Below are 24,682 nucleotides of genomic sequence, written 5' to 3'. Positions count from 1 at the left end.
GTGCTGTAATTAGCTCTGTCCATTTCAGAACGTTATCATTAGTCCAAAAGGAAAAATCCCATACCCCTTTATATTCCCATCCCCATTATTGACCCTTAGCATTGATATAGTACCTTCTTTGCCATTTGCACTGAAATTTGATTAAATTTATTGAGATTTGGTTTTTGGCCTAGATATATGGTCTATGCTAGAGAATGTTTCATGACTACTGGAGAAGAATGTATATAATGCCTGCTGTTAGGTGGGTTTTAAAGTCTATTTTGCATGACATAGGTGTAGCCGCTCCAGCTTTCTATTAGTTACTGTTTGCATGAAATATCTTTTTCTGTCCTTTCACTTTCAGTCTATTTGTGTCTTTAGATCTTAAACAAGTCTCCTGTAGACAACATATACTTCATTGGTTTTGAGGAGTCTGGAGATCTAGGTTCTACTTTGGGTTCTGCCCTGCATAGCCATTTGTTTTCACTGACTGTCAAGTCTGTAGCATGAGAGAGTTGTTAGGTACTCTCCGCAATATTTTGCTTAGCTATGCCTTTCTATGATATTGGACAGGTTACATTTTTGCAGTTAAGTGTTTATTGCATATTTTTGTTTAATCAACCTCGAAAAGGAGTGAAATTAATAAAGTAGCATCATAAGGCAGTACCCCACTTGTCAGAGAAGTGTTCCAATATGTCATAAGTGTAGTTATATTAAGTATATATTCTCAGCATTTAACTTGCCCATTAATTTTTTTCCTTTTTTTCATTATGAAACAAAAAATTTATGTCTAGTGAATAACAGGCTAAAAATTTATTGCTATCAGTGTGCTTAATTATTACCATTTTTGTCTCAATTGTATACAGTTTATACAGCCTGTATTTCAGAAGCACTACTTTTCTTTTGTCCTTTTTAAAATTTATTACTATAGATCAAGACAATATGCAGAAAAAAATTAAAATTGCCAACGAATGGTCTACAATAGATGATTGTACCATCTGAACTCAGTTCGGGTAGATATCATTGCGGACCCTTCAGGCCTAAAATAGTATGGCTTCCAAAAGTTTGCATAGGATTTAACCCTGTTGTTCTTTCTGCTTTCATAAGTGTGTCACTTCAGCAGCCTTGTATTGCAGACATGGACTTAATCAAACATTTCTCCCCAGGCCTCAGAACGAATTATTGAACTATCTTATTAGCATAGGTTACTAATTCAGAGTACCAAACCTTTGAATTAAAAAGCAGTTTGAGAGTATTAATTTGAAAACTCACTTCTTTTCCTTTTTCATCTATGGAGACTGAAATTAGCAGGTCAAGCCACATGTGTGTAGCTTTTTGTTGTTTTTGCACCAGGAGGCACACAGTTCAGGGGTGGGAAACCTGAGGCCTAGTGAATGCCTGTGAAATGTCTTATTTTCTTCAGCTGGTTTTGTTTTTGGTTTATTTGACAGGGTCTCTAGGTTCCCTGTGGTCATGGAATGGAAAAGCATTGAAAAATTTTTCTTTTGATTCAAAGAAGTTCCTGAACTTTGCTTCACAAATCAGAGGCATGTTTTTACATGTACATCTTCCTTTATAATTTTTTTTAAGAGTATCAACTTTTTTGGCTTTCATATATAGAATTTTTTTTTTTTTAAGATTTATTTTTATTTATTTAATTCCCCGCCCCTCCCCCGGTTGTCTGTTTACTGTGTCTTTTTGCTGCGTCTTGTTTCTTTGTCCGCTTCTGTTGTCGTCAGCGGCACGGGAAGTGTGGGCGGCGCCATTCCTCGGCAGGCTGCTCCCTCCTTCGCGCTGGGCGGCTCTCCTTATGGGTGCACTCCTTGCGCGTGGGGCTCCCCTACCCGGGGGACACCCCTGTGTGGCACAGCACTCCTTGCGCGCATCAGCACTGCACATGGGCCAGCTCCACACGGGTCAAGGAGGCCCGGGGCTTGAACCACGGACCTCTCATGTGGTAGACGGACGCCCTAACCACTGGGCCAAAGTCCGTTTCCCTATAATTTTTTGATATGTAATACCATACGGTGTTAGTGATTTAGAAGCAGGTTACAAATTTAACCATTTCTAGTTTAGTGGGATTTAAAACAAAGAAGACAAAAAAAAAAACACACACAAAAACCTCCAGCTGCCTTAATCCTTGTGAATCCAGATTCTTCTGATTGATTAGTGAATGTGTGTTTTCTACAGTTTGTAAAGTTTATAGCAGATTGTTGCAGGAAGCATTAGAGAGTGCAAGGGGTCATTCTTTGGCTTGAATAGTAAATTTCATTCACACTTTCTTGGTTATGACTTTATATGAGTTAACCTCTCTGAAGTGTCATGTATATCCACTAGTTGTAGCATCAGGTATGTACATATGTATGTATGTATATTTACATTTAACAGTGGCTAAGGGGCAGTTACTACCATAACATGATGGTTTCTGAATGAGTTGTGAATTTGCCTAATTCAGTTAATGTATTTTTTATTGGCTGTGACTAATAGAATAAATTAGGGTTACTGGATGAGGACTCTCCCTGGGGATCTGCTTAGCAAAATTGAAGTGGGCAGTTACAAAGGTAATTCTTGTCTTTCTGTACCAGATTTAAACTAGGAAATTTAAAAATTGGGGACTATCAATTTATATATAAGAATACACCTATATAACAAAATAGTGCCTTATTTCTTAGCACGATTTGAAATAAAATGAAATAGAATCCTTAGCAAGATAATAATGTATTTGGGTGATAGGTTCATGGTACTTTTTATTGTGATACATAACTTTACTATATTATACCTTCCTTTCTATGTGTCGACTATTAGGTAAAATAATAATATACCCCCACTTGACATAGATGTGCAATGACACAACCAATCCAATGTCCACAGAGAAAATGTGGCATTGGTGGCCATGGTGGCTGCTGGGTGTGGGGAATGGGAGGAAGAGATGAGATGTGGAGGCGTTTTCGGGACTTGGAGTTGTCCTGGGTGGTGCTTCACGGACAACTGCGGGACATTGTAGATCCCTCCAGGGCCCACTGGATGGAACGTGGGAGAGTGTGGGCTATGATGTGAACCATTGACCATGAGGTGCAGCGATGCCCAGAGATGTACTTATCAGGTGCAATGGATGTGTCATGATGATGGGAGAGAGTGTTGCTGTGGGGGGAGTGGGGGGTGGGGGCGGTGGGGTTGAATGGGACCTCATGTTTTTTAATGTAATTTTTTTTAAAAAAATGAATTAAATAAAAAATGAAAATAATAATAATATAGGAAAAATAATTTCCTTCTTAAGTACAACAATCTTTTGGATTCCTCTTATTAACCCTCTCTCTTTTCTTTGTGAATTTATATGGGGTGGGATTTTTGGTGGAATAAAAGTAAAGATAGGTGAATACTAGGTCTTAACACATCTCCATTTATTAAGAAACTTCCATCAGAATTATTTTGGAAGTAAGAATTAGCTTTTTAAAAACAACCTACTTCAAACCACCCTGTTTAACTGTAGTCAGTACCAGTATACTGATTCCTCTAAATTAGTTCTTAACCTTTTTTGTTCCATGGACCCCTTTGCCAGTTAGGTGAAATGTATACTACTATAATGTATTTATTGCATACATTCAGAAGTGAAGGAAATGCTAGATTGAAGTTAGAGGTCAGAAAAAGACAATAAGTTGCTTTTTTAAAAAATTAGAGTTCATAGACTCCCTGAAATCTTTTTTCCCCCTCTTGGTTAACAACCCCTGCTTTAATTTAATATGTTTTGGTGATTTTGTATGTGTATGTGTGTTTTGCTAGTTACCTTTCTAAGCATTGGAAAAATAAAATTGATATTCGAGACCTCTTGTATTAACTGAAATTATTAGGTTTTATATTCCCTGTGTTGGGGTAAGGTGGGCGAAGTTAAGACAAAGGAGATGCAAAGAATTTTGTGGGTTTTTGTTTTTGTTTTTGTTATTTTTAGAAGGGGTTGGAAACCAACATTTCTTTATTTTTCCGTAAAAAATTATTGAAGTATATCATTCACACATGAATTTTGCATAAGCAGTAATTGTATAATAAAAGTTGTGAACTTACAGAACAAACATGCATAACATCATACAGGGCTCCCATATGTCACCCACCACCAACACTTTGCATTGTTGTGAAAAATTTGTAACAAATTATGCAAGAGCATCATCATAGTATTACTACTTACTGTAGTCTGTATCTTACATTTGGTGTATTTTAATCCCTAACCCAGCCTATTATTTTTGTTGTTGTTCATAAACCATATAATTTATCTAAAGTGTACCATCAATGCCATTTGGTATAATTACAGAGTTATGCATTTATCACTTCAATCAATATTAAAGCATTTTCATTACTCCAAAAAAAAAAACCTTAACAAAACAGATCATCCGTGTTTGTGCTACTAATTACAATCCTATGATGTACTTTCAACATTTCTATTCTTTTACAAATAACTCTCACGGTTCTGCAGATTCGTGGGTAAAGTTCAGACAAAAGAGATATGGAGAATTTTTGTTTTTAGAGAGAGTTGGAAACCAACATTTCTGAGTACCTATATTTGCCACATTTTATAAGGGTTTTCAGTTTGGTCATTTGACCTTTTTGGACAACCATGTAGAGGAAGTGGCATTGAATCTATTGTAAGTTGCGGAGAAACTGAGACAAAGAGCAGTTATAAAGGCTCACGAGTATCTGAGCTAGATTTCGACCCTAAATCTATCTGACCCCAAAGTTTAACTTCTTTTTAACTATAGCAAATTGCCAAAAGGAAAATATGTAGTTAAATCAATATTTTTCATTTGCTCAGAGGCCTAATAGCTCCGTAGTACTGACTGTTTTCTACACTATAGAATACACACCAGAAAAGGACCCAGGCCCTCCTCAGGGAACCTAGAGTCTGCTTGAGAGAGGCACAAGTACCAGCAGGATGGTTATGGCCAGTCCATCTCTGCGCAGCCAAGTGCTGACAAACCCATATCAGAATTCAGCCAGTCTGGTTCTCCTACGTTACCTTACATCATCACATCATCTTTCTCGCATAGGAGATCAGTCTTAAGTTAAACTTTATTTTCATTCACAGAGGTAAGTAAAACTATAAATGTGTTACATTATCACATTATTCCATTGCATTCTACAAAGTAGACAAAATCCCTGCCCTCATGGGCTTTGTATTTTAGAGATGAAAGGTGGACAGGAAACTAAGCAAATAAGTAAAACTTAGAATGTACATATTAAATTTGAAAGAGTATGTTGGCTAATGATAAGTGCTGTGGTGAAAAATAAACCAGCAGTGGGGGATTAAGGTCAAGGGGTAGAGAATTATAATTTTAATTGATCAGGAAAGGTCTCACTGAGATAGTGACATTTGAGCACAGAGGGAACAGCCAGTACAGAGGGCCCTGGGCAGGAGCTGCCTGGCATAGTTAAGGAGCAGCAAGGAAGCCTGTGCATACTGAAGTGGCTGGAATGAGTTGGGGGCAGATGGGATGATAGAAGGTGATGAGGGATCTCATGGGTTTAAATGTTTACTCTTCAGTGAGTTGATGCCTCTGCGTTTTAAGCAGAGGGAGTGTTGGGATCTCACCTGTATTTTAAAAGGCTCATTCTACCTATTGGATTGAGAATAGATCTGGAAGTTGTTAAATCAATTTAGTGTTCACGTAATTTATATAATATATTTGAATATCAAAAGTTTTCTTTTTTTCAAAAGCTTTATTAAGGCTTGTATTAAACAGCGTCATTAAACTTTTCTTCCCTTGACTAAAGACTAAACACAACCTTTCTGATAGCCTGTTTAATTATAGCCAATTGTGAGTTGCCCATGGACTTATTAAGGAAGTAAAAGGATGATTCCTCCCCTGTTCTTTTTCAGAGTAAAAAGTTTCAAACATCTTAAAAGTTGATAGACTAGCACAAGTGAAATCCCATATCTTTACCTTCTTGCTTCAACTTTACTGTATTTGTCTAAGTATCTTAATAAATTTTTTATTTTATTAATTTTTAAAACTTTATTTTACTTATTTATTCCTCCCCCTTGCCACTTGCTTGCTATCTGCTTCCTGTGTCCATCTGCTGCGCACTCTCGTGTTTCCTTGTCTTCATTTATTGTGTAGTCTTGCTGGACCAACTATCTGTGGGTGCAGACCCTCAGCTCTGCAGGAGTGGGTTATCAGCTCTCTGCAGGTGCAGGCCAGCTTGCCTTCACAGGGAGGCCCTGGGACACGAATTCATATGGTAGACGGGAACCCAATTGATTGAGCCACATCCACTTCCCTATTTTATGAATTTTCATGAGTTTCTAATTAAACTGCAGACATCATTATTTTTTGCACTCTAAATGATTCAACATGTGTCTCCTGTGAATAAGGACAATTTCCTACCTATCTATCATAAATACAGTGAGTTGTAGTATCCTTTTAGGTCATCAACCCTCTCTCTCCAGAAAGTTAGAATATGCATACACATTTAAGGATTGGTCAAGGGGCTGTCCTTTTATTGTAACCTCCACTTTTAGTTTCTGAATTCAGATACTGGTTTATTTCTTTTGCTACTGACTGTGTTTGCTGTGTCTGTATCTTAATTACATTTAGACAGATTTGAGAGATTACATTGATTGATTTATTTTCCTTAACAATTAACTAGGCTTTTGGGGATTTTGACTCAGAAATAGAGTGAAAGGTTAGAGAAGATTATTTTGTATCAGTGAGTAGATTTTCCACAGAGCTCCTTAACAGTGTGTAGAATACCAGGTTCAAAAGTGGTTCATATTGTAACAGTTGCCCGAGCCCTGTGTGGAAGAATCAACCTAATCATTCCTACTTTTCAAGAAGGTTTTTTTCCATTGTGACTTTGAGAAGCTCTTCCTGACAATATTTTATAAAACACATTTTCTAGGAACATGAAGCCCAGAAGCTACTGTTATAATTCTTGCCTCAGACACTATTCATAGTTTATAAATAACCTCACTCTTCTCACTATGAGGATTTCTGTAACATTGTTTTTTCGGGAGGGGGGTTGTTGTTTTTGTTGTGTGTGTTTTTTTTTTAAAGCCTCTGTGTGAGAACATGTTAGGTCAGTGAAACTGAGAAACTTGGAACAATACTTGGTCATCAGACTTACAACTTGTTGTCTGGGCTTCTTTTTCTTTACTTTGTTTCTGTTATTTTTGAAGGTCTCTTTCAAATCACTTTCAAGGGACACTGAAATATAGACTCAGATCTTTTAAGTAGTTCATAATTGGACATTTAACCTCTAAGGACTTGCTACTACTAGCTAAGATTTAAATACATGCCTAAAGACTCATACTTATTAAAAAGTAAGATTGTATTTTCAGGAAGAAATCGGGTTCCATACAGTTGTCTGCTTGGAGGGACTGTTTTTATCAAATCAGACATTTTGTCAATATGCCTGTTGCTTTGGACAGTTCATGAAAATATAAGGAACAGTTACTGTATTCTAATAATTGGGGCTATTTTTTGTGATAAATTTTACACATACGTGGTAGAATAATTCAGTATTGGAGGGTGTGGGGATATAAGGAAGCATACGGTATAGTAATTTTTCAAAGAGGACTGTAGTAGGAAGTGCTGTAAGGATTTGCAGAAGGGAGCTTGAGCTTGTAATTTTCAGCTGAGGAAGGCATCACATAGAAAGTAGGATTTGAACTGGACCCTGAAAATGAAGGGTAGAATGTCACTGAGATAGATTAAAACAAGTATTCTGTTCCATACAACAGTGAACAAAAATGCCTAGAAAAATGGAAGATTTTTCAGAGGATGAGAAGTAGACCAGATTGATCACATAAGAGGTTCAAGGGAAGCTAATATGTCTCAGTGGTTGTGCGCTGACTTCCCACATACGAGGTCCCAGGTTCAGTCCCTGGTCTCCAGTACCTCCAAAAAAAAAAAAAAAAAAAAAAGGAATAGATGTAGCTCAAGTGATTGAGCACCCACCTCCCCTATGGTAGGCCCTGGGTTCAATTCCCAGTGCCTCCTGGGGGGCAGAGGGGAAAGAACAGCAAGCAAAACAATAAAAAAACAACAACTCAGAGTACCCATTGTGGCTCAGTGATTGAATACCAGCTTCTCACATATGTGATACTGGGTTCAATCCTGGCCCACAGTACCTCAGAAAAAAAGAAGTAAAAAGTTCAAGTAAGGACTGGAAAGGAACAGTCCATAAAGGTAGGTTGAGGCTAGGTTGTAGAAAGTTTAATGCACGGCTCTTGAGCTTTAACTATGTATTGCTGGCATTATGGAATAGTTGAGCTTTAAATATAAGTAATGACATCATTAGTGTCCCAAAATTGTTGAATGGGTTTTTACCATGTGCCATATTCTGCTCTTCCTGGAGAAGCCAAAAATCAATTAGATGAGTGTTTCTCAAATCCCTTTGTGTTGTTAGAAAATATTGAGGAGCCCATATGCTTTTTTTTTTCTTTTCAGTTTTTATAAAGGGTATATTTATTTGGGATAGGAGCTTACAGTTATCAGGCCATAAGCATGAGTTACTTCCCTCACCAAAGCCTTATTTCCATGTGTTCAGGGTTCCTCTCTTCCCAGGACTTGCTTCTTCCTGCGCTCAGCATTCCTTTCTTCCCGGAGCTGGCTTCTCTTTTCTCTATGAGCTTACTTCCCAGGGCTCCAGCTTAAGGCTTCAGCATCAAACTCCAACATAAAAACTCCAACATCAGAAACCCTCAACTCTGTCCTTTGCTATGCCTTTTATCTGTGAGTCCCCACCCACCAAGGGGCAAGGACTCAATACCCTAATGACGTGGGCCAGTCAGAGCCCTAATCATAACTCAATCATGCCCAGGTACAGACCAGATTACAAATATAATCCAATATCTGTTTTTGGAATTCATAACCATGTCACACTGCCACAGGTCCTGTCTTCCATTTTCTTAGTATGGCTCATAATTTTTTGCTGATCTCTAGGCATCTGATTAGGATGTAGTTAACTCAGATGCTCGATTTCTCTCTTTCATAGGGACTTAGTGGTGGGAAGCTGTGTGTTACTGCTGCTCTTTGATTCTTGGTTGGACCTTGATCAATAGGGTTTTCCCTGTTAGTTGCTCAAAGCTAGCTATAAAACTGGAAAAAGCCTCTCCTACTTAATTTCCTACATGCACTTCCTTGGCCTGCCAGCAGGCAGTGCTCTCTGGCAGCTCTCAGTTCAATGCCTTGTGGGGTGTATTTGTTGCAGCACAGACAGGATCAATGTGATGGCACTTCCTGCCCACAGGCTAGGGGCCTTGTGATTCAGATTTTCTCAGGGTGTTCTCCTGCCTTCTCTGGCAGCCCCCTACCTTTTCCCAGGTGGGAGATATTCCCCCTCCCCTCTGAGTCCTCAGCAATCAGTCCCTGATAGTAGAGGAGGAGATTGGGGGTCATACATCTTTCGCCCCTTGCCGGCTCCAAGGCAGACAGTGGTGCAGCCCCACCCACCTGGATGGGCTCCTGGACACACAGACCAGATCCATATGCTTTTATTTATGTGAGTGTTACCTGTTCAAATGTATTGTGTTGGAATTTAAAACTGAGAAACTTATACAATGCAAAAATGACACAAGTGCACATTACATTAGCCACCAGAATGATGACTTTGTTGTACATCATGTAGCCTCAGGAAACTCCCACACCACACTTGAGAAAGGATGAGAGTTAAAAAGGCAAATAAGGGAAGCCAACATGGCTCAACTGATAGAGTGTCTGTCTACCATATGGAGAGTCCAGGGTTCAGTCCCCAGGGCCTCCTGACCCGTGTAGTGAGCTGACCCACGCGCAAGGAGTGCACCCTGCAAAGAGAGCCGCCCCACATGATAAAAGTGTAACTCGCCCAGGAGTGGCACCGCACACCCAGAAAGCTGATGCAGCAAGATGACACAACAACAAAAAAAGAAATTTCAGTTTTCCAGTGCTGCTGGATAATGCAAGTGGACGCAGAACACACAGTGAATGGACAAAGAGAGCAGACAACAGGGAGGAAGGGGAGTAAAATAAATCTTTTTTTTTTAAAAAGGCAAATAACATATTAGTAACATGATGAAAATTGTTTTGACCTTAGAGAGACCCCAGGCTACACTTTGAGAATAGCTGAATTAAACAAAGACCATGTCCTTGTGAATAGTTTTCTATAAAGTCTGTGGGAACAATGTGCTGTTGCCACGTGCAGCTGAAAAGATTGCTTTGGGGCTGAGTGTGAAGAACTTCTACCTTATAGACATTGGGAACTCCTCAGAGACTAGAAATAATTGGCCTAAATTTGTTTTAGAAAGTAACTGTTCATAGTTTACAGGTGAGGTGCAGAAATGGAGAGTGTTCCACCAAATCATCCTCATTTATTTTCAGGGAGTTCATTACTTAATGATAGCATACTTTTATTAAAGGCAGCTATTTTACAAGCATTTAGTTCTCCAAGCTAACTTTCCCAGGTCCTTCAACTCTTTAGGAAATGGTTTCCAGACTTCCTTTCATTCTGATTTTGGTAACCATTTGATTAGTAGACTGAAATGCAGTCATTGTGGAATCTAAGAGGAAGGAGTGACAATGTAAGGGAAGAGTTCTGGACTGGTAGATGGGAGGAGGCTGGAGCCTAGCTCATCTCTCTCACAGGTGACAAGAAATACTAACAGATATCTCTGAAACTAAAGTAGGTGGGATGGAATGGGGAGGAGGGGGGTGGAAAGACCCAGAGTAGATTAGGAGTATCAATGTTGGATCTGTGGGGGATGGGGCAAGGGACTGAGCAGGACCTCATCAGCAATGCCCTTTTTCTATTTCTGGTCTCCGAAGATATTCTTGTCATGCTAACTTGCTTCTCATGCTTGGTGGATGTTCATTAAAAGTTAGCTGTGAGTTACCTATTGCTGTGTAACAAATTACCTCAGTTACTGGTTTAAAACAAGATACATTTATTGATCTCACAATTTTGTGGGTCAGGCATCTGTGCCCAGCTTAACCGGGTCCTCTGCTTAAGGTGTCACAAGGCTACAATCAAAGTGTTGACCAGGCTTCATTTTTATCTTGAGGCTTGGCTGAAAGAATACTCTTCCGGGCTCATTTATTCATTCTTATGGTCTATGGTCGAATAGTATTATACATTGTGTGTATTATGTTGAGCATTTTTTCATATGCTTTTTTATTTTTTCATATGCTTATATTTAGATCTTTGGAAAAATATCTATTCAGGTGCTTTGCCCAAGCTTTGATTAGGTGGTTTGTCTTTTCTTGTGTTGTAAGTTTTTTTGTTTGTTTTTGTATTTGGCTATTTAGCCCTTATCTGCTATATGATTTGTTAATGTTTTCTCCCATTCTTTACAATGTCTTTTCACTTTCTTGATATTGTCCTTTGATGGACAAAAGTTATTTTTTTTGGTTATGCATGCTGTTGGTGTCGTATCTTAAGAATTCATTACCAAATCCCAGGTCATGAAGATTTGCACCTTTATTATCTTCTAAGAATTTGATAGTTTTAGCTCTCATATTTAGGGCCTTTATCTATTCTGTGTTAATTTTTTTATATGGTGTGAGGTAGGGTTCATTCTTTTACATGTGGATATTCAGTTTTCCCAGCACCACTCATTAAATAGATGATTCTTTTCCCTTTGAATGTACTTAGTACCCTTGTCTAAAATCAATTTGCCACTGATAATATACTTATCTTACTAGTTAGTGTGCTGCATATATTTTCTCTAATTTGATTGCTCATCTTTATTTCTTTTTGGCATCTTTTAGTGAAAAGAGATCCTTAATTTCAATAGTTAAATTTGTGTGCCCTTTCTTTCGTGTGTATTGCTTTTTGTTTTGTTTTTGTTTAAAGAAATTGTTTGGTTTTCCACTTTTGTAGCTTTATCTAGAAGTGATTTTTATTACAATTCAAAGTGCAATTGACCTTTGTATATTAATTTAATAGTCAGCCACCTTGCTTCTAGACCCTGCGATGATTTCTCATACTCTGTCTGCATATTCTTTTCAGTAGACTGTTTTGTTCTCTGCAAATCATAACTATTCTTTTTTCTTTCCATTCTTAATTACAATGGTTATGACTGCCAGAACAATACTGAAGGGAAGTAAAAATACTGGTTTCCTTGAATTGCTCTTGGTTTTAAAGGGAATCCTGTTTGCATCTCTGAAGAATGACATTTGTGGTACAAAGTTTAGTAATGGTCTTTGTGGACTTCAGGCGGCCCTTGTTTTCTAGGTACTTTTATTGTGAAGATGATCAAGTTTTACCTGGCATGTTTAATGCGTCTAGTGAAATGGGTTAATAGACTTACTAATACTTAACCATTTTTGTTTCTGTCATGGTAAATTATGTTGTTATAGTTGTGCTTAGGAGTTTTTCATCTGTAGTTACTAATGAGATTTAGCCTGTTGGTATATAATTTTCCTTACCTGTTGACTTTATCTGATTTGTGGATCAAAGTTACACTGGTCTCACAGAATGAGGTGGGAGTTATTCCTTTCTTTTCTGTTCTCTGGGAAAGTTTGTGTAAGATTGTAATCATCTTTTTTCCTAAAAGTATTGTAGTATCCCAATAAAACCCTATGGACTTGTGTTTTATTGTTTTGTATTATTTTTTTCATTTAAGTTAGAGAACTTGTAGGTTATCAGAAAAATCATGCATAAAATGTAGAGTTCTCAAGTACCACTCCATTATTAACATCTTGAATTAGTGGTACATTTGTTACAATTCATGAAAGAACATTTTTATAATTGTACTATAAGTCCATGGTTTACATTAGGGTTCACTGTATTATACAGTTCCATGTTTTTGTTTTTTATTCTAGCAACATATATAAAACCTAAAATTTCCTGTTTTTCACCACATTCAAATATATAATTCAGTGCTGTTAATTACGTTCACAATGTTGTGCTACCATTACTGCCATCCATTAGCAAAACTTTTCCTTCAACCCAAATAAAAGCCATGTACAATTTAAGCACTAATTTTTCATTCCCTACCCTCGCCTAGTCCCTGTAATCTAGATTCTGACTGACTGAATTTGCTTATTCTTATTACTTCATATCAGGGAAATCATACAATATTTGCACTTTTCTGTGTGGCTTGTTTGATTCAGCATGATGTCTTCAAGGCTCATCCATGTTGTCACATGTATTAGGACTTCATTCCTTTTTAGAGCTGAATAATATGCCACTTGTATGTATTATATATATCACGTTTTGTTTATCTACTCATCGGTTGATGGACCCTTGGGTTGCTTCCATTTTTGGGCAATTGTGACTAAAGCCCTTATGAACATGGGTGTGAAAATACCTGCTCTAGTCTACCTTCAGTTCTTTAGTGTATATACCTAAAAGTGGAATTGCCGGGTCATATGGTAATTCTATACTTAATTTTCTGTGGAACTGCCAACTGTCTTACACAGTGGCTTCACCATTTTACATTCCCACCAAAAAGCGTTTAACACCACTTTTTTTTTTTTTTTAAAGATTTATTTATTTATTTCTCTTTCCACCTCCCCCTGTTGTCTGCTCTATCCATTTGCTGTGTGTTCTTCTGTGTCCACTTGTATTCTTATCAGGAGGCACTGGGGATCTGTGTCTCTTTGTTGCGTCATCTTGCTGCATCAACTCTCCATGTGTGTGGCACCACTACTGAGCGGGCTGCAGTTTCACGCAGGGTGTGCTTTCCTTGCCTGGGGGGCACCCTTACACAGGGGCATCCCTGCGTGGGCTGGCACTCCTTGTGCGCCAGGAGCATTGTGTGTGAGCCAGCTCACCACACAAGCCAGAAGGCCCTGGGTATCAAACCCTTGGACCTCCTAAATGGTAGGCGGGTGCTCTATCAAGCCACGTCTGCTTCTCCTATTCTGCTTTTATTTTACTGCTTTCTTAATATAAACATATAACTAAACTTTGATCCATTTTTCTTTCCTAATACAAGCATAAACCTCATATTTCCATCTAAGTACTACTCTATTTCCCAATTAAATTTCCAAGCACAGAGAAATTTATCTTTGTATTTTGAACTACTAACTTTTCATTGCATCGTGGTGAGAGAACTTGGTCTGTATAGCACTGATACTTTGAAATTTGTGAAACTTGCTTTATGACTTGATTTGAGATCAGTATTTTTTAAAAGTTTCTTGTGAGCTTGAAATTACATATGTGTGTATTCCCTTATTGTTAACCAGTTGTAGGATCCTATACTTGTACATATATTAGAGTCATCCTGTTGTTGTCACATCTGCTGTATATCTTGGTATTCTTGAGAGAGGTATGTTGGCATCCCCCTCTGTGATATCAGGTGCTCATTTTCTCCCTGTCATTTTACCAGTTTTGGCTACATTCTTTTTTAAACAAATCAAGCTTATTGAAACATATTAATAAAGCATACAGTTCATCCAAAGTGTACAATCAGTGGTGTTTGGTATAATCACATAGCTATGCATTCATCACTTAAATTCATTATTAGGGCATTTTTATTATTTCAATAATAATAGTAATAAATGAAAAACAGACAAACCAACAAACAAGAAAATTCTTTACCTCTCAGTCCCTCCCCTGCTGTACCTAGCTGCTGTTTCTGGCTATTCTTGCACAACTATTTATTTATTAAGCAGTTTAGTTGATATATATTCTCATACCATACAGTCTATCCAAAGTGTACAGTCAGGTGACGGACTTGGCCCAGTGGTTAGGGTGTCCGTCTACCACATGGGAGGTCCACCGTTCAAATTCTGGGCCTCCTTGACCTGTGTGGAGCTGGCCCATGCGCAGTGCTGATGCACGCAAAGAGTGCCCTGCCCTGCAGGGGTGTCTCCGCGTAGAGGAGCCCCACGCACAAGGAGTGCACCCCATAAGGAGAGCCGCCCAGCGCGTAAGAAAGTGCAGCCTGCCCAGGAATGGTGCCGCACACCGGAGAGCTGACACAACAAGATGACGCAACAAAAAGAAACACAGATTCCCGTGCCGCTGACAACAAAAGAAGTGGACAAAGAAGATGCAGCAAATAGACACAGAGAACAGACAAGGGGGGGGGAGGAGAGAAGAGAAATAAATAAATCTTTTAAAAAACAAAGTATAGAAATCAATGGCTTTTAGTATAATATAATCCCAATGTGCATTCATCACCACAATTTTGTAACGATTTCAGTACTCCAAAAAGTAAAACTCCCCACCCTTTAGCAGTCCTTCCCCAGCCCTACATAACTGCGTATATTTTGATACTTTTATTAGATTCCTAAAAATTTAGGAATTTAATATCTTTCTGGTGAATTAAATCTTCATTAGGTTTTGGTTTTCTATTTGTAACAATGTTCTTTTCTTAATTCATGTATTGTCTAATAGTGCCATGAAAAGTCTACAATTTCTTGAATTTGTTTCTAATACATTTTTTCCCCATGCTTTCATATTTCCCATCTTCCTGTCCTACTTCTGGGTTATTTAGATGTATTTTCCTATTCTGTAATTCTTTCTTCAGTTGGTCCTGTCTTCTGTTTGGCCTCACTTTCATTTCCACAAATCTTTTTTGATCTTTTATTTTTTTTAACCTCTGATCATCTCTCTTCTCTCGTTGAGTTGTATCTTTTTCTCTTATTTTCTCATATTTGTGACTATTCTATATTTGGGATCTAAGAGCTAACCTTGGTTCTTCTCAGGTTCTAAATTTGTTGGTTAAGATTTCTACTCTCAGTATTAGTGGCTTGCTTTCTTGGGGTTTGATCTTTGTAAGCTCATTACTAGGAACTCCCCTTGAGAAAACTGTTCTGCAGAGGTTTTGCTTTTGCTTCTCTTGAGGTTCCAGTGAAAATTTTGCTTAGCAGTTTTTTCTGGTGCCTGATTCTTAAGTATGTACTGCTTAAGTATCTGTTTAATAATAAGAATATTTTTCTTTTTTGTCTTTTAAAAAAATTTTTTAAACTCTTTATTGTTAGTTGTATAGAAAAGTGAAAGTCCTACTGTTTAACCCAGTACATTTTCACAAATAGGACACATCATGTAAGCAACCACCAGATTAAGAAATAGAACATTACTAGTACTCTAAAAGTTCCCCTGGAACTTTGTGTCACTCTCTTCACCTCTTTCCTGGTGAGCTACCCTCTTGATATGTTTCACCTGTGAGCCACCATAGATAAGTTTCACCTGTTTTTTTGTTTTTGTTTTGTTTTGTTTTGTTTTGTTTTGTTTTTTGTTTTCAGGAGGTAACAGAAATTGAACCCAGGACCTTGTACATGGGAAGCAGGTTCTCAACCACTGATCTACATCTGTTCCCCAATGAGAGTTGATTTTTTTTTCATTTGTTTGTTTTGTTTTTAGGAGGTACTGGGGATTGAACCTGGGACCTTGTACATGTGCAGAAGGCGCTCAACCACTTGAGCTATATCCACTCCCTCACCTGTTTTTGAACTTTAATGTATTGGTAGAATATGTATTGTTTTGCATCTCACTTCTTTCATCAGCATTACGAATGTGAAATTTGTATTTGTGTAGTTGTATTTCAGATAAGCTCATAGCTGTATAATAGCTTTTATTTTTTCCACTATTTGATTACTCATACCTACTCTTTTTCTTGTAGAAGGAGCTGAAGAGGAAAAAATGGAAACAGACACTGATGGTCAGCAGCCTGAAAAGGTGAAGTCTATGTATTTTAATTTTCCTACAACAGAAAAGCCACAGACAGTATGTTTTTTGGAGCAAAATAGTTTAGGTTTTTTTCCCCCCAGATCTTTTGAGCCCTTCTTAGCAGAGTATAAATGTTCTGTCAACCATTGGATTTTGCTGATTACTTGCACCAAAAAAGAGTTACAAAATATTAAGGGATTTTTTAGGAGAGTTGACTGACAGCAGAAGAATATTTAGAAAAATCGTAAGGAGAACATGGCATATGAGCTAGATTTTAAAGAGCAAGTATGAAAGATTGAAATGTAGGGTAGGAAATGGAAGATCTGGACTCTAAAGCCAGTGTGCAGAGGGTATCAATTTTACTAGTGTCTTTGTGACCTGATCATTGTTTCAGAGAAGATGGGCTAGGCAGAAGAAAGCTTGACCATCTTCTCAAGATATCAGGGTCTGGGGACATGTCCCCAGACTTCCATACCACACAATGGGCAGTCAGTATTTGAGTGAATATATACAAAAAGGGATTTAAGGCCTTGATTACATATGGTGTTTTTAAATTGTGTGTAGATAGGGAGAGAGGATGAGGAAAATTGATTACAATTTCTACAATATTCCAAATAACACTGCGTTTTATGTGCTTTATATTTATGGTTTCATCTAATTCCTAAAACCTCATCAAGTCAGTGATAGTGACATCATTCTGTAGTCAGTGTGACATAATTTGTCTACAGACACAGGGATTTCACAATCAACAAATGATATCAAATACTGGCCTGAGAAATTGAGGTTTTCCATCCCCATTGCATGACTGCAGCTGCTGTATTGTGGCTCTTGCTAAAACCATTAGCAGATGTCTTTATTAAAGGACTTTGTCTGTGTTTTATTTTGGCACCATTTCATCATGCTTCATGGTTGGCGGGATTTAAATGTTCTTGGTCCTTTTGAGCAATTAATCAATTTTTGATGTTTATTTATTGACCTATTTAATTAATAAGGTCAATTTCTTCCTTTGGGAATTGCAACCTTGCCCTTAGAGCAGATGAAGCAGAGAAAGCAGGGTCACTGGAGGCGTAAAGTCTTGTGAGCAGTCAACTGTTGGAGTAGTAAAAGGTATTTTTCTGAATTTATTAATTTTTCTCTTAGCTCTCGTGTCCAGGACCTTTCTGAACCTTGTCCACTTCTTGCCAAAAGTGGTGGAACCTTTTAGTAGTCTGAGATAATATCCCTCATATAAGGATCATTTTTCACTCACTTCCTATCCTCTTCATTGTATCTCTTCAGGCAGAAAATAAAGGTGAAAATGAACCAGAGGAAGGTGATAAAGTACAAGATGGAGAAAATGATAAAAACAGTGAGAAGGAACAGGATAGTGAAGTTAGTGAAGATATTAAATCAGGTAATTTAAGGAAACTTCTTAGATTTTTATTATATAAACCTATAGAAATGTAGGCACTTTGTGTCAAAATATTTCCTGATGTTTCTTTCAAATGTAACTGTAAGTGTTCCTTTGGGTTTAATTTTATAAGTAGGAATCCAGTGCTAAAGCTATTGGCTAGCTTTTCTTCTTCGTGTTTTCAGTAGTATATGGATGAACAAGTTGTTTAGCATGACTGAAGTCACCAAATAACCTTGCCATTGGGATTCATGCCGTTGTGCCTTTCTCAGGTTTTCCAGAGCATTTTGTTGTTACATACTTGAACACATGGGTCTTAGTTCCTCTGAATTTTCCTTTATATCCAAGGGAACTACACATAGGGCACAGGGAAATGTAGGGCAGACAGAGTGTACCATTTAGAAGAGCCATCCTGAACAGAAACAGACTTACCAGACACATGGTAATGGTTCAGTGAAATCTTAAAAAAGAAATGCTCTGATATCTCTTTGTAGTGTCAGTCCCAATTTGTCACATGGCAGAGGTGAGAGGTATGAGTGGTTATTGAGACTGGGCACTCTAATAATAAAGATTTCTGATTTTTCAGAAGAAAAGGAGGCTGAAGAGAACAAAGAACTCACTGATATATGTAAAGAAAGAGAAAGTGATAGCGGAAAGAAGAAAGTAGAACATGAAATTTCTGAAGGAAATGTGGCCACAGCTGCAGCAGCTGCCCTTGCCTCAGCTGCAACCAAAGCCAAGGTTTGCCCCTGACACCCCTTTTCTGATGCTCTCTTAAGCAGTGAATGGCTGTATTGTTTTTAGATAATTGGGAACATTTAGTATAAAGAGCCTTATACTCAATAGGCTGTGACTATTTGCTTAAATGGCGGTTCTAGGTTATGAAATCCAGACAGGAGGAGGATGGTAGAAATAGTGGGTCCAGTCCTCGTGGATGACTTCCTTTGATGCTTTCCTTGTATCATTTAGCCTTGCAAAAGCTGCAGAAAGTGAAAGCAGGTTTTAAAATCTCTTTTGAGGGAATAATTGTCTTTTGGTTTTTAATTTGCATCAGAAGCTTGTCTTGGACTATTCTGTTATTTTCTACTAGTTTGAAATATTTATAATTTTTAAGGCAAAAAATGTGTTTTCTTTTATAAATACGTCACCCTGCTTTTACATACTGAAAGTAGAGAAGGGGGGCCCTAAAATAGCTGTTATTCTTCTTGAATTTGCCAGCTTTTCTGTGGGTGGTTTTCTCTATTTATAACATAGTATCGGCTACACGGCATATTTTGGAAGACAAGAGAATGTTGTTTTTTCCACTTTGTGTTAAATTAGCCTTTTAAAGCATTTCAGACATGAGTAAATGAAGATTTAAAATATTTTTTTCCCCTTCTCCATTCTATCCTAAGTTTCCTGCCATTATAGCATTATGGGTTACCACATTTCAAAACATGTTGAACACTTGAAATCATTTTATCTTCAACTTGTACCATTACACCTTCCCTTTTCTTCATTTGTGAAGAGCCTCCTTCCATGGTCTTTAATCCCCTGACCATTAGCTCCTGTGATGTGCTTCTCCAGGTGTTTACTGTTTCAAGTGCCCACCCATCTGGCATAGGTGCAAAAGGTGGGGGGAGGGGGCAAGATTCCAGGCAGTGGCAGGAGGGTCAGGGCCTACAGTAGCAGTCAGCCAGCCTGACAGTTGATTCAGCCATCTACTGTTATGTAGGAGCCTAGAGGTCCTGCATACTCAATTCTTGTCAGTCTCTTCTAAAGAAAATATCTCCTGATGCTCATGGCTTATAGCTCAGTTTTAGATATTCTCTTTCCCATATCACCCCCACCTCTAGGAATTGTTTTAAGGTACACACTTGCTTAAGTGAGTACTGATGTAGTCACCAGGTTGTCTGCTGTTTCAGGTTTTACTCTTTTGTTGGAAAGTTTTTATTATCCTTTTTCTTCTGCCAGGTCAATTTTTTCCCCTTCCTCTCCCCCTCCCCCACACTGCTGTTTTTGCTGTCTGTGTCTGTTCGCTGTGTGATCTTCTTTGTATCTATTTCTCTTTTTGTCTTCTCTTATTGTCTTTTTCCTCTAGAATTCACCAGGATTCAATCCTTGGGACCTCTGATATGAAGAGAAATTCCCTGTCAATTGCACCACCTCGGTTCCTGGTCTCTGCTGTGCTTCACCCTGACTCTCCCCTTCGTCTGTCTTTTGTTGCATCATCATCTTGCTGTGTGACTCACTTGCGCGGGCACTGGCTCACCACGCAGGCACCCCCATGGGCACTTGGCTAACCAGCCAGCACTGGCTCACTGTGTAGGCATGCTTTCTCTTCCTTTTTTCAAGTGATAAGGCAGAGCCACATCTGCTTCCCCAGGTCAAATTATTTGAGCATCTCTTTGTTCCTGTGCTGCTTAAGTTCTTATTTCCTTGTTAATACTATTCATCAGGGGTCTTGAGAAATGCTAAGGATTGTCTTGGGCATATTTTATTTATTTCCCTCCCCTTCCCCCCTCCCCCCCACTGTCTGCTCTCTGTCCATTCGCTGTGTGTTCTTCTGTGTCCACTTGTATTATCAGGCGGCACAGGGAAACTGCATCTCTTTTTTTGGTGTGTCATCTTGCTGCATCAGCTCTCCATGTGTGCAGCACCACTCCTGGGCAGGCTGTGCTTTTTTCACATGGGGCAGCTCTCCTTGCGGGGCGCACGCCTTGCACTTGGGGCTGCCCTATGCAGGGGCATCCCTGTGTGGCATGGCACTCCTTGCGTGCAGCAGCACTGCGCATGGGCCAGCTCACCACACAGGCCAGGAGAACCCTGGACCCTCATATGGTTGGCAGATACTCTATCAGTTGAGCCATGTCTGCTTCCCAGAACTTCCCTTCTGAGTGTCCTTCCTCCAGGTGTGACCTGGCCATCCACCCAGTCTTTATGCCTACAGCCCCTGTCTTCTTTGACTCTTCTTGTTCTTTGATTTTCCATGAGTTTACAGCCAAATCCTTCATGGCACTTCATGGCACATTAGCTCATCTGCTAATGTCCTGCCCCATTGTTGCTCCCTTAGCTTAGCCTCCCATCATCTTTTGCCTTTCTCCCCCATTTCCTGCAGCCAAAGTAACGTTTTTTGTTTTTAAACATTTTATGTTTACATTTATTATATTCACATAAGTAAGCATATAAGCCTACAGCTCAGTGAATTTTTTGCAAACTACCCACCTGTGTAACCAGCACCCACATCAAGAAACATAACTTTACCAACCCCCATCAACTTCTTCACACTCCCTTCCAGTTACTCTGCCTTCACCCAAGGATAATTACAAGCCTGTCTTCTGTCACCATAGATTAGTTTCTCCTATTTTTGTCTTCACATAAATGGAATCATACATTATGTATAGGAACCTTTAAAAATGCAAATATGAGTATGTTACATTTTTCAGTAACTCACATCTCCCCCCACCCCCAGGCTGAAATTCCAAACTATTTAATAGGGAATTCTGGATTTTTTTCACAATCAAGACTCTTCTTAGTTTAGGCCTCATTTCTTTCCTGTCCTTCCTGAGATGTTTCTTCCAGTTCTGTCAGTCAGAACTCACTTTCTCTTACCTATAGCTGCACTTTTTAGGACACTTGCTCCTCTCACAGAGCATTGTTCTCTTCCTCTTCCAATTCATTATTTTCCCTTTTTATACTATGCTGTGCTTCACTGTATTTTCCTCTCAAAGGAACTAAAATGGTAAGCTAATAATTTCATGAATGCTTCATGTCAATTTCCTTTGCCTCATAGCTGTTAATATGTGCAACTTGGGATACAAAAGTGTATATATTGTACACTGGTGTATATACAGTGTGTTTGCTGTGCCTTGCAACAATTGTTTGGCTCTTCTACAAAGAAACTGCTTTTAAGGAACAAGTCGCCCTTGCCCTTAGACATTCCATGCAAAGTTTAGAAAGGTGTCTAAATAACAAATTCTGTCCAGGTTACTGAATTTTCACTCCCTCATCATCATTCTCCCTTATTTCTGATAAGTGGATACTTAGATGTTCATTCTCAAAACACCTGTATTTCCCTCTGATTTGTGAAAGTGATATGTATGTTTGTGATACATGACTTGGCACCCATGAACTGTTCGGTGTGACAATAAAATGTCACTTAACAGCTGGATCTGATACATTGCACAGCACACATAATTATTTTTGTGCTACATGGTAATTAAAGGGTAAGGAATTCACTTAAATTACTGTAATTAGTATAACTTATCTAGCCAACCAAGTTTTTTCTTATTCTTTTTTTGTTCCTCTGTTTCTATGAGCAGCTTTGTTATTAAGCGTGTTTCTTGTACGTTAAAATCGCTTTCACACTCTGACATGGAATGTTAATTAGAAGTTCTAGGTCTAGCTCCTGAGTAGACAGGGTGGCATAGTTTCCAGCTTTTCTCTATCCCTGCTGTTTGAGGGGCTTCTTCATACCATGTCCATTTTTTCATGCACCTACTGGCAATCTGAACTGCCCTACTTGAAGGAGTGGGGTAGATAGGAAAAGGAGTATCACTAGCTGGGTCCTCTGGATCCCTTCCATCAGAGCATTTAGGTTTAGAGGGAAGAAAGGGTCCAGAAGTATTATTGGAGTAAACGAGAACCCCCAGAAATTAGAACATGTTTGTTCTTTCCAGCAATATTATTCAATTTTTCCAAAAGAGCAGAGGTTATGTTTTCTCAAAATCACAGACATTTCCTTCAAATTTAAGAGAAAAGTGTCCCAGGCATTAAGAAGGGGAAGCTGCATCTCTGATGGCCAGGGCCTTGAAACTAGCACAGCATAACTTCTGTCTTCCTTTACTTGTCAAAGTAGTCACAGGTCATACCCAAATTCAAGGTGAAGGGGATGTAGACACCACCTTTTACATGGAAGGAGTGCCACCTTTAACCTTCCATAGTATGTACTCTGGCCATAAATTATTTACATGTCTTCCACATTCAAAAGAATCATCCTTTCCCAAGGAATTCCCCCAAGTTTCATCCCATTAGGACATGAAGCTCAGGCTAGAGATCCAAGATTTTACCATCTAAACTGGGTCCAGGGTTGATGGGACTCCTCAGGAGCAGTTACGCAAACACAGCTCCTTATTTGTTGATGGTCTCAATTTGAAGAATTTGTGGCCTGACATTAACTTGGGTAAGAGCACACATAGGATAACTGCATCCCATTCAGGAAGGAAGAAAGGGGAGGTGTAGAACAGTCACTGGTTCATAGCATTTCTGAAATCTAGCCAGGAACATGTTTCCCCTTTCTTGATCAGAGCCCAGCCCTACTACCTTAGAATTATTCCCAGCACCTGTTGGATTGACTCCCTGGGCTTTTAAATTCTGCCCTCTTGAGTCATCCTTCCTTTTCCATTAAAAAAAAAAAAGAGCCCATATTTGCAGTTAAGCTGCTACTTGGAGTGGGCCTCTTTATTTTGGTTTATGTAATTTCTTTAAAACTTTGTGGGATTACTATATATTAGGCAGAAGCCACACTTAACATTTTCTTTCTGAGACAGATATTTTTCTTTGCCTAAGACTCGTAGTCAAGGTGCCATGGTTGCAAATACTTTAAAATTTTTAGTCATCTTTTTTTCTAGTTGAAAGAATCTAAGCTTTGAAATTGTGAGACAAATCAGGTGTTCCAATGTAAATGTAATGAGAGTCCCAGAAGGAAAAAACAGAGTGAAGGAGATAGAAAAAAGTACTGGAGATATAAGGCCAATAACTTTCCAAATTTGATGGAAGACATTAGTATATAGATCCAAGAAGCTCAACAGAAGTGCATAGAATGTATGCTTTTAAGATGCTTAGATGAATTGTATATTCAAATGTGGTTAACAGGGGAAATATTCAGTTGTTCATGTTACTAAAATAAAATTTTAAAAAATAATCCATGGAACTGTACAATACTAAGTTAAACCAGGGACTATAGTTAATCATACAACTATTAAAATATACTTTCATCAGTTGTAACAAATGTACCACACTAATGTAAGGTGTTAATAATGAGGTGGGAGAAACAGATTGGGCTCACATCTACCATATAGGAGGTCCAGGGTTTGATTTCCGGGGCCTCCTGGTGAAGGCAGGCTAGCCCGAACAGAGAGCTGGCCCATGCAGAGTGCTGGCCTGCACAGCAAGCTAGCCTGAGTGGAGTGTTGGCCCATGAGGAGAGTTGCACAGCAAGATGATGCAACAAAAAGAGACACAGAGGAGAGTCAATAAGAGACACAGTAGACTAGGGAGCTGAGGTGGCTCAAGAGAATAAACACCCCTCTCCTACTCTGGAAGGTCCCAGCATCAGTTTGTAGTGTCACCTAAAAAGAAGACACGCAGACACAGAAGAACACACAGGAAATGGACACAGAGAGCAGACAGCAAGCACAAATAACAGGGGTGGGGGTGGGAGTTGGGTAAATAAACCTTTAAAAAAAGGTATATGGGAACTCTGTATTTTATACATGGTTTTTCTGTAAACTCACTACTTCTCTAATGATACATGCGCACACACACAAAAGATGCTTAGAGTTCCTCATGTCTCGTAGACGGTCTAAGAGACATGTCCTTAAGATTCTTAGAAGCCCTGCAGAACACAGCCTTCAGTTTTCCTGAGATCTCCATAAAAGGTCTTATAGCCACACCTTCAGATATTTTCCTTGTGGCTATGCTTTACTGTTAGTGCTCTGCATTTGATCTTTGTCCCCAAGCCATTTC

At 38.7% G+C, this 24,682-nt stretch overlaps 1 protein-coding gene across 2 annotated transcripts in view; it reads left to right on the top strand.

Moving 5' to 3' along the window:
• The window catches only part of SMARCC1 (SWI/SNF related BAF chromatin remodeling complex subunit C1), a 226,989-nt gene that overhangs the window by 160,246 nt on the left and 42,061 nt on the right, over window positions 1-24,682 (top strand). For both annotated transcript variants that reach the window (XM_058288407.2, XM_058288408.2), the window contains exons 22-24: window positions 16,520-16,575; window positions 17,845-17,959; window positions 18,543-18,697. In XM_058288407.2, coding sequence (XP_058144390.1) covers window positions 16,520-16,575; window positions 17,845-17,959; window positions 18,543-18,697 — 326 coding nt within the window. The remainder of the gene's footprint in view (window positions 1-16,519; window positions 16,576-17,844; window positions 17,960-18,542; window positions 18,698-24,682) is intronic.

The sequence above is a fragment of the Dasypus novemcinctus genome, chromosome 26, assembly GCF_030445035.2.
Source record: "Dasypus novemcinctus isolate mDasNov1 chromosome 26, mDasNov1.1.hap2, whole genome shotgun sequence".
Classification (NCBI taxonomy): domain Eukaryota; kingdom Metazoa; phylum Chordata; class Mammalia; order Cingulata; family Dasypodidae; genus Dasypus; species Dasypus novemcinctus.
This window is presented reverse-complemented; position numbering and strand designations above follow the sequence as displayed.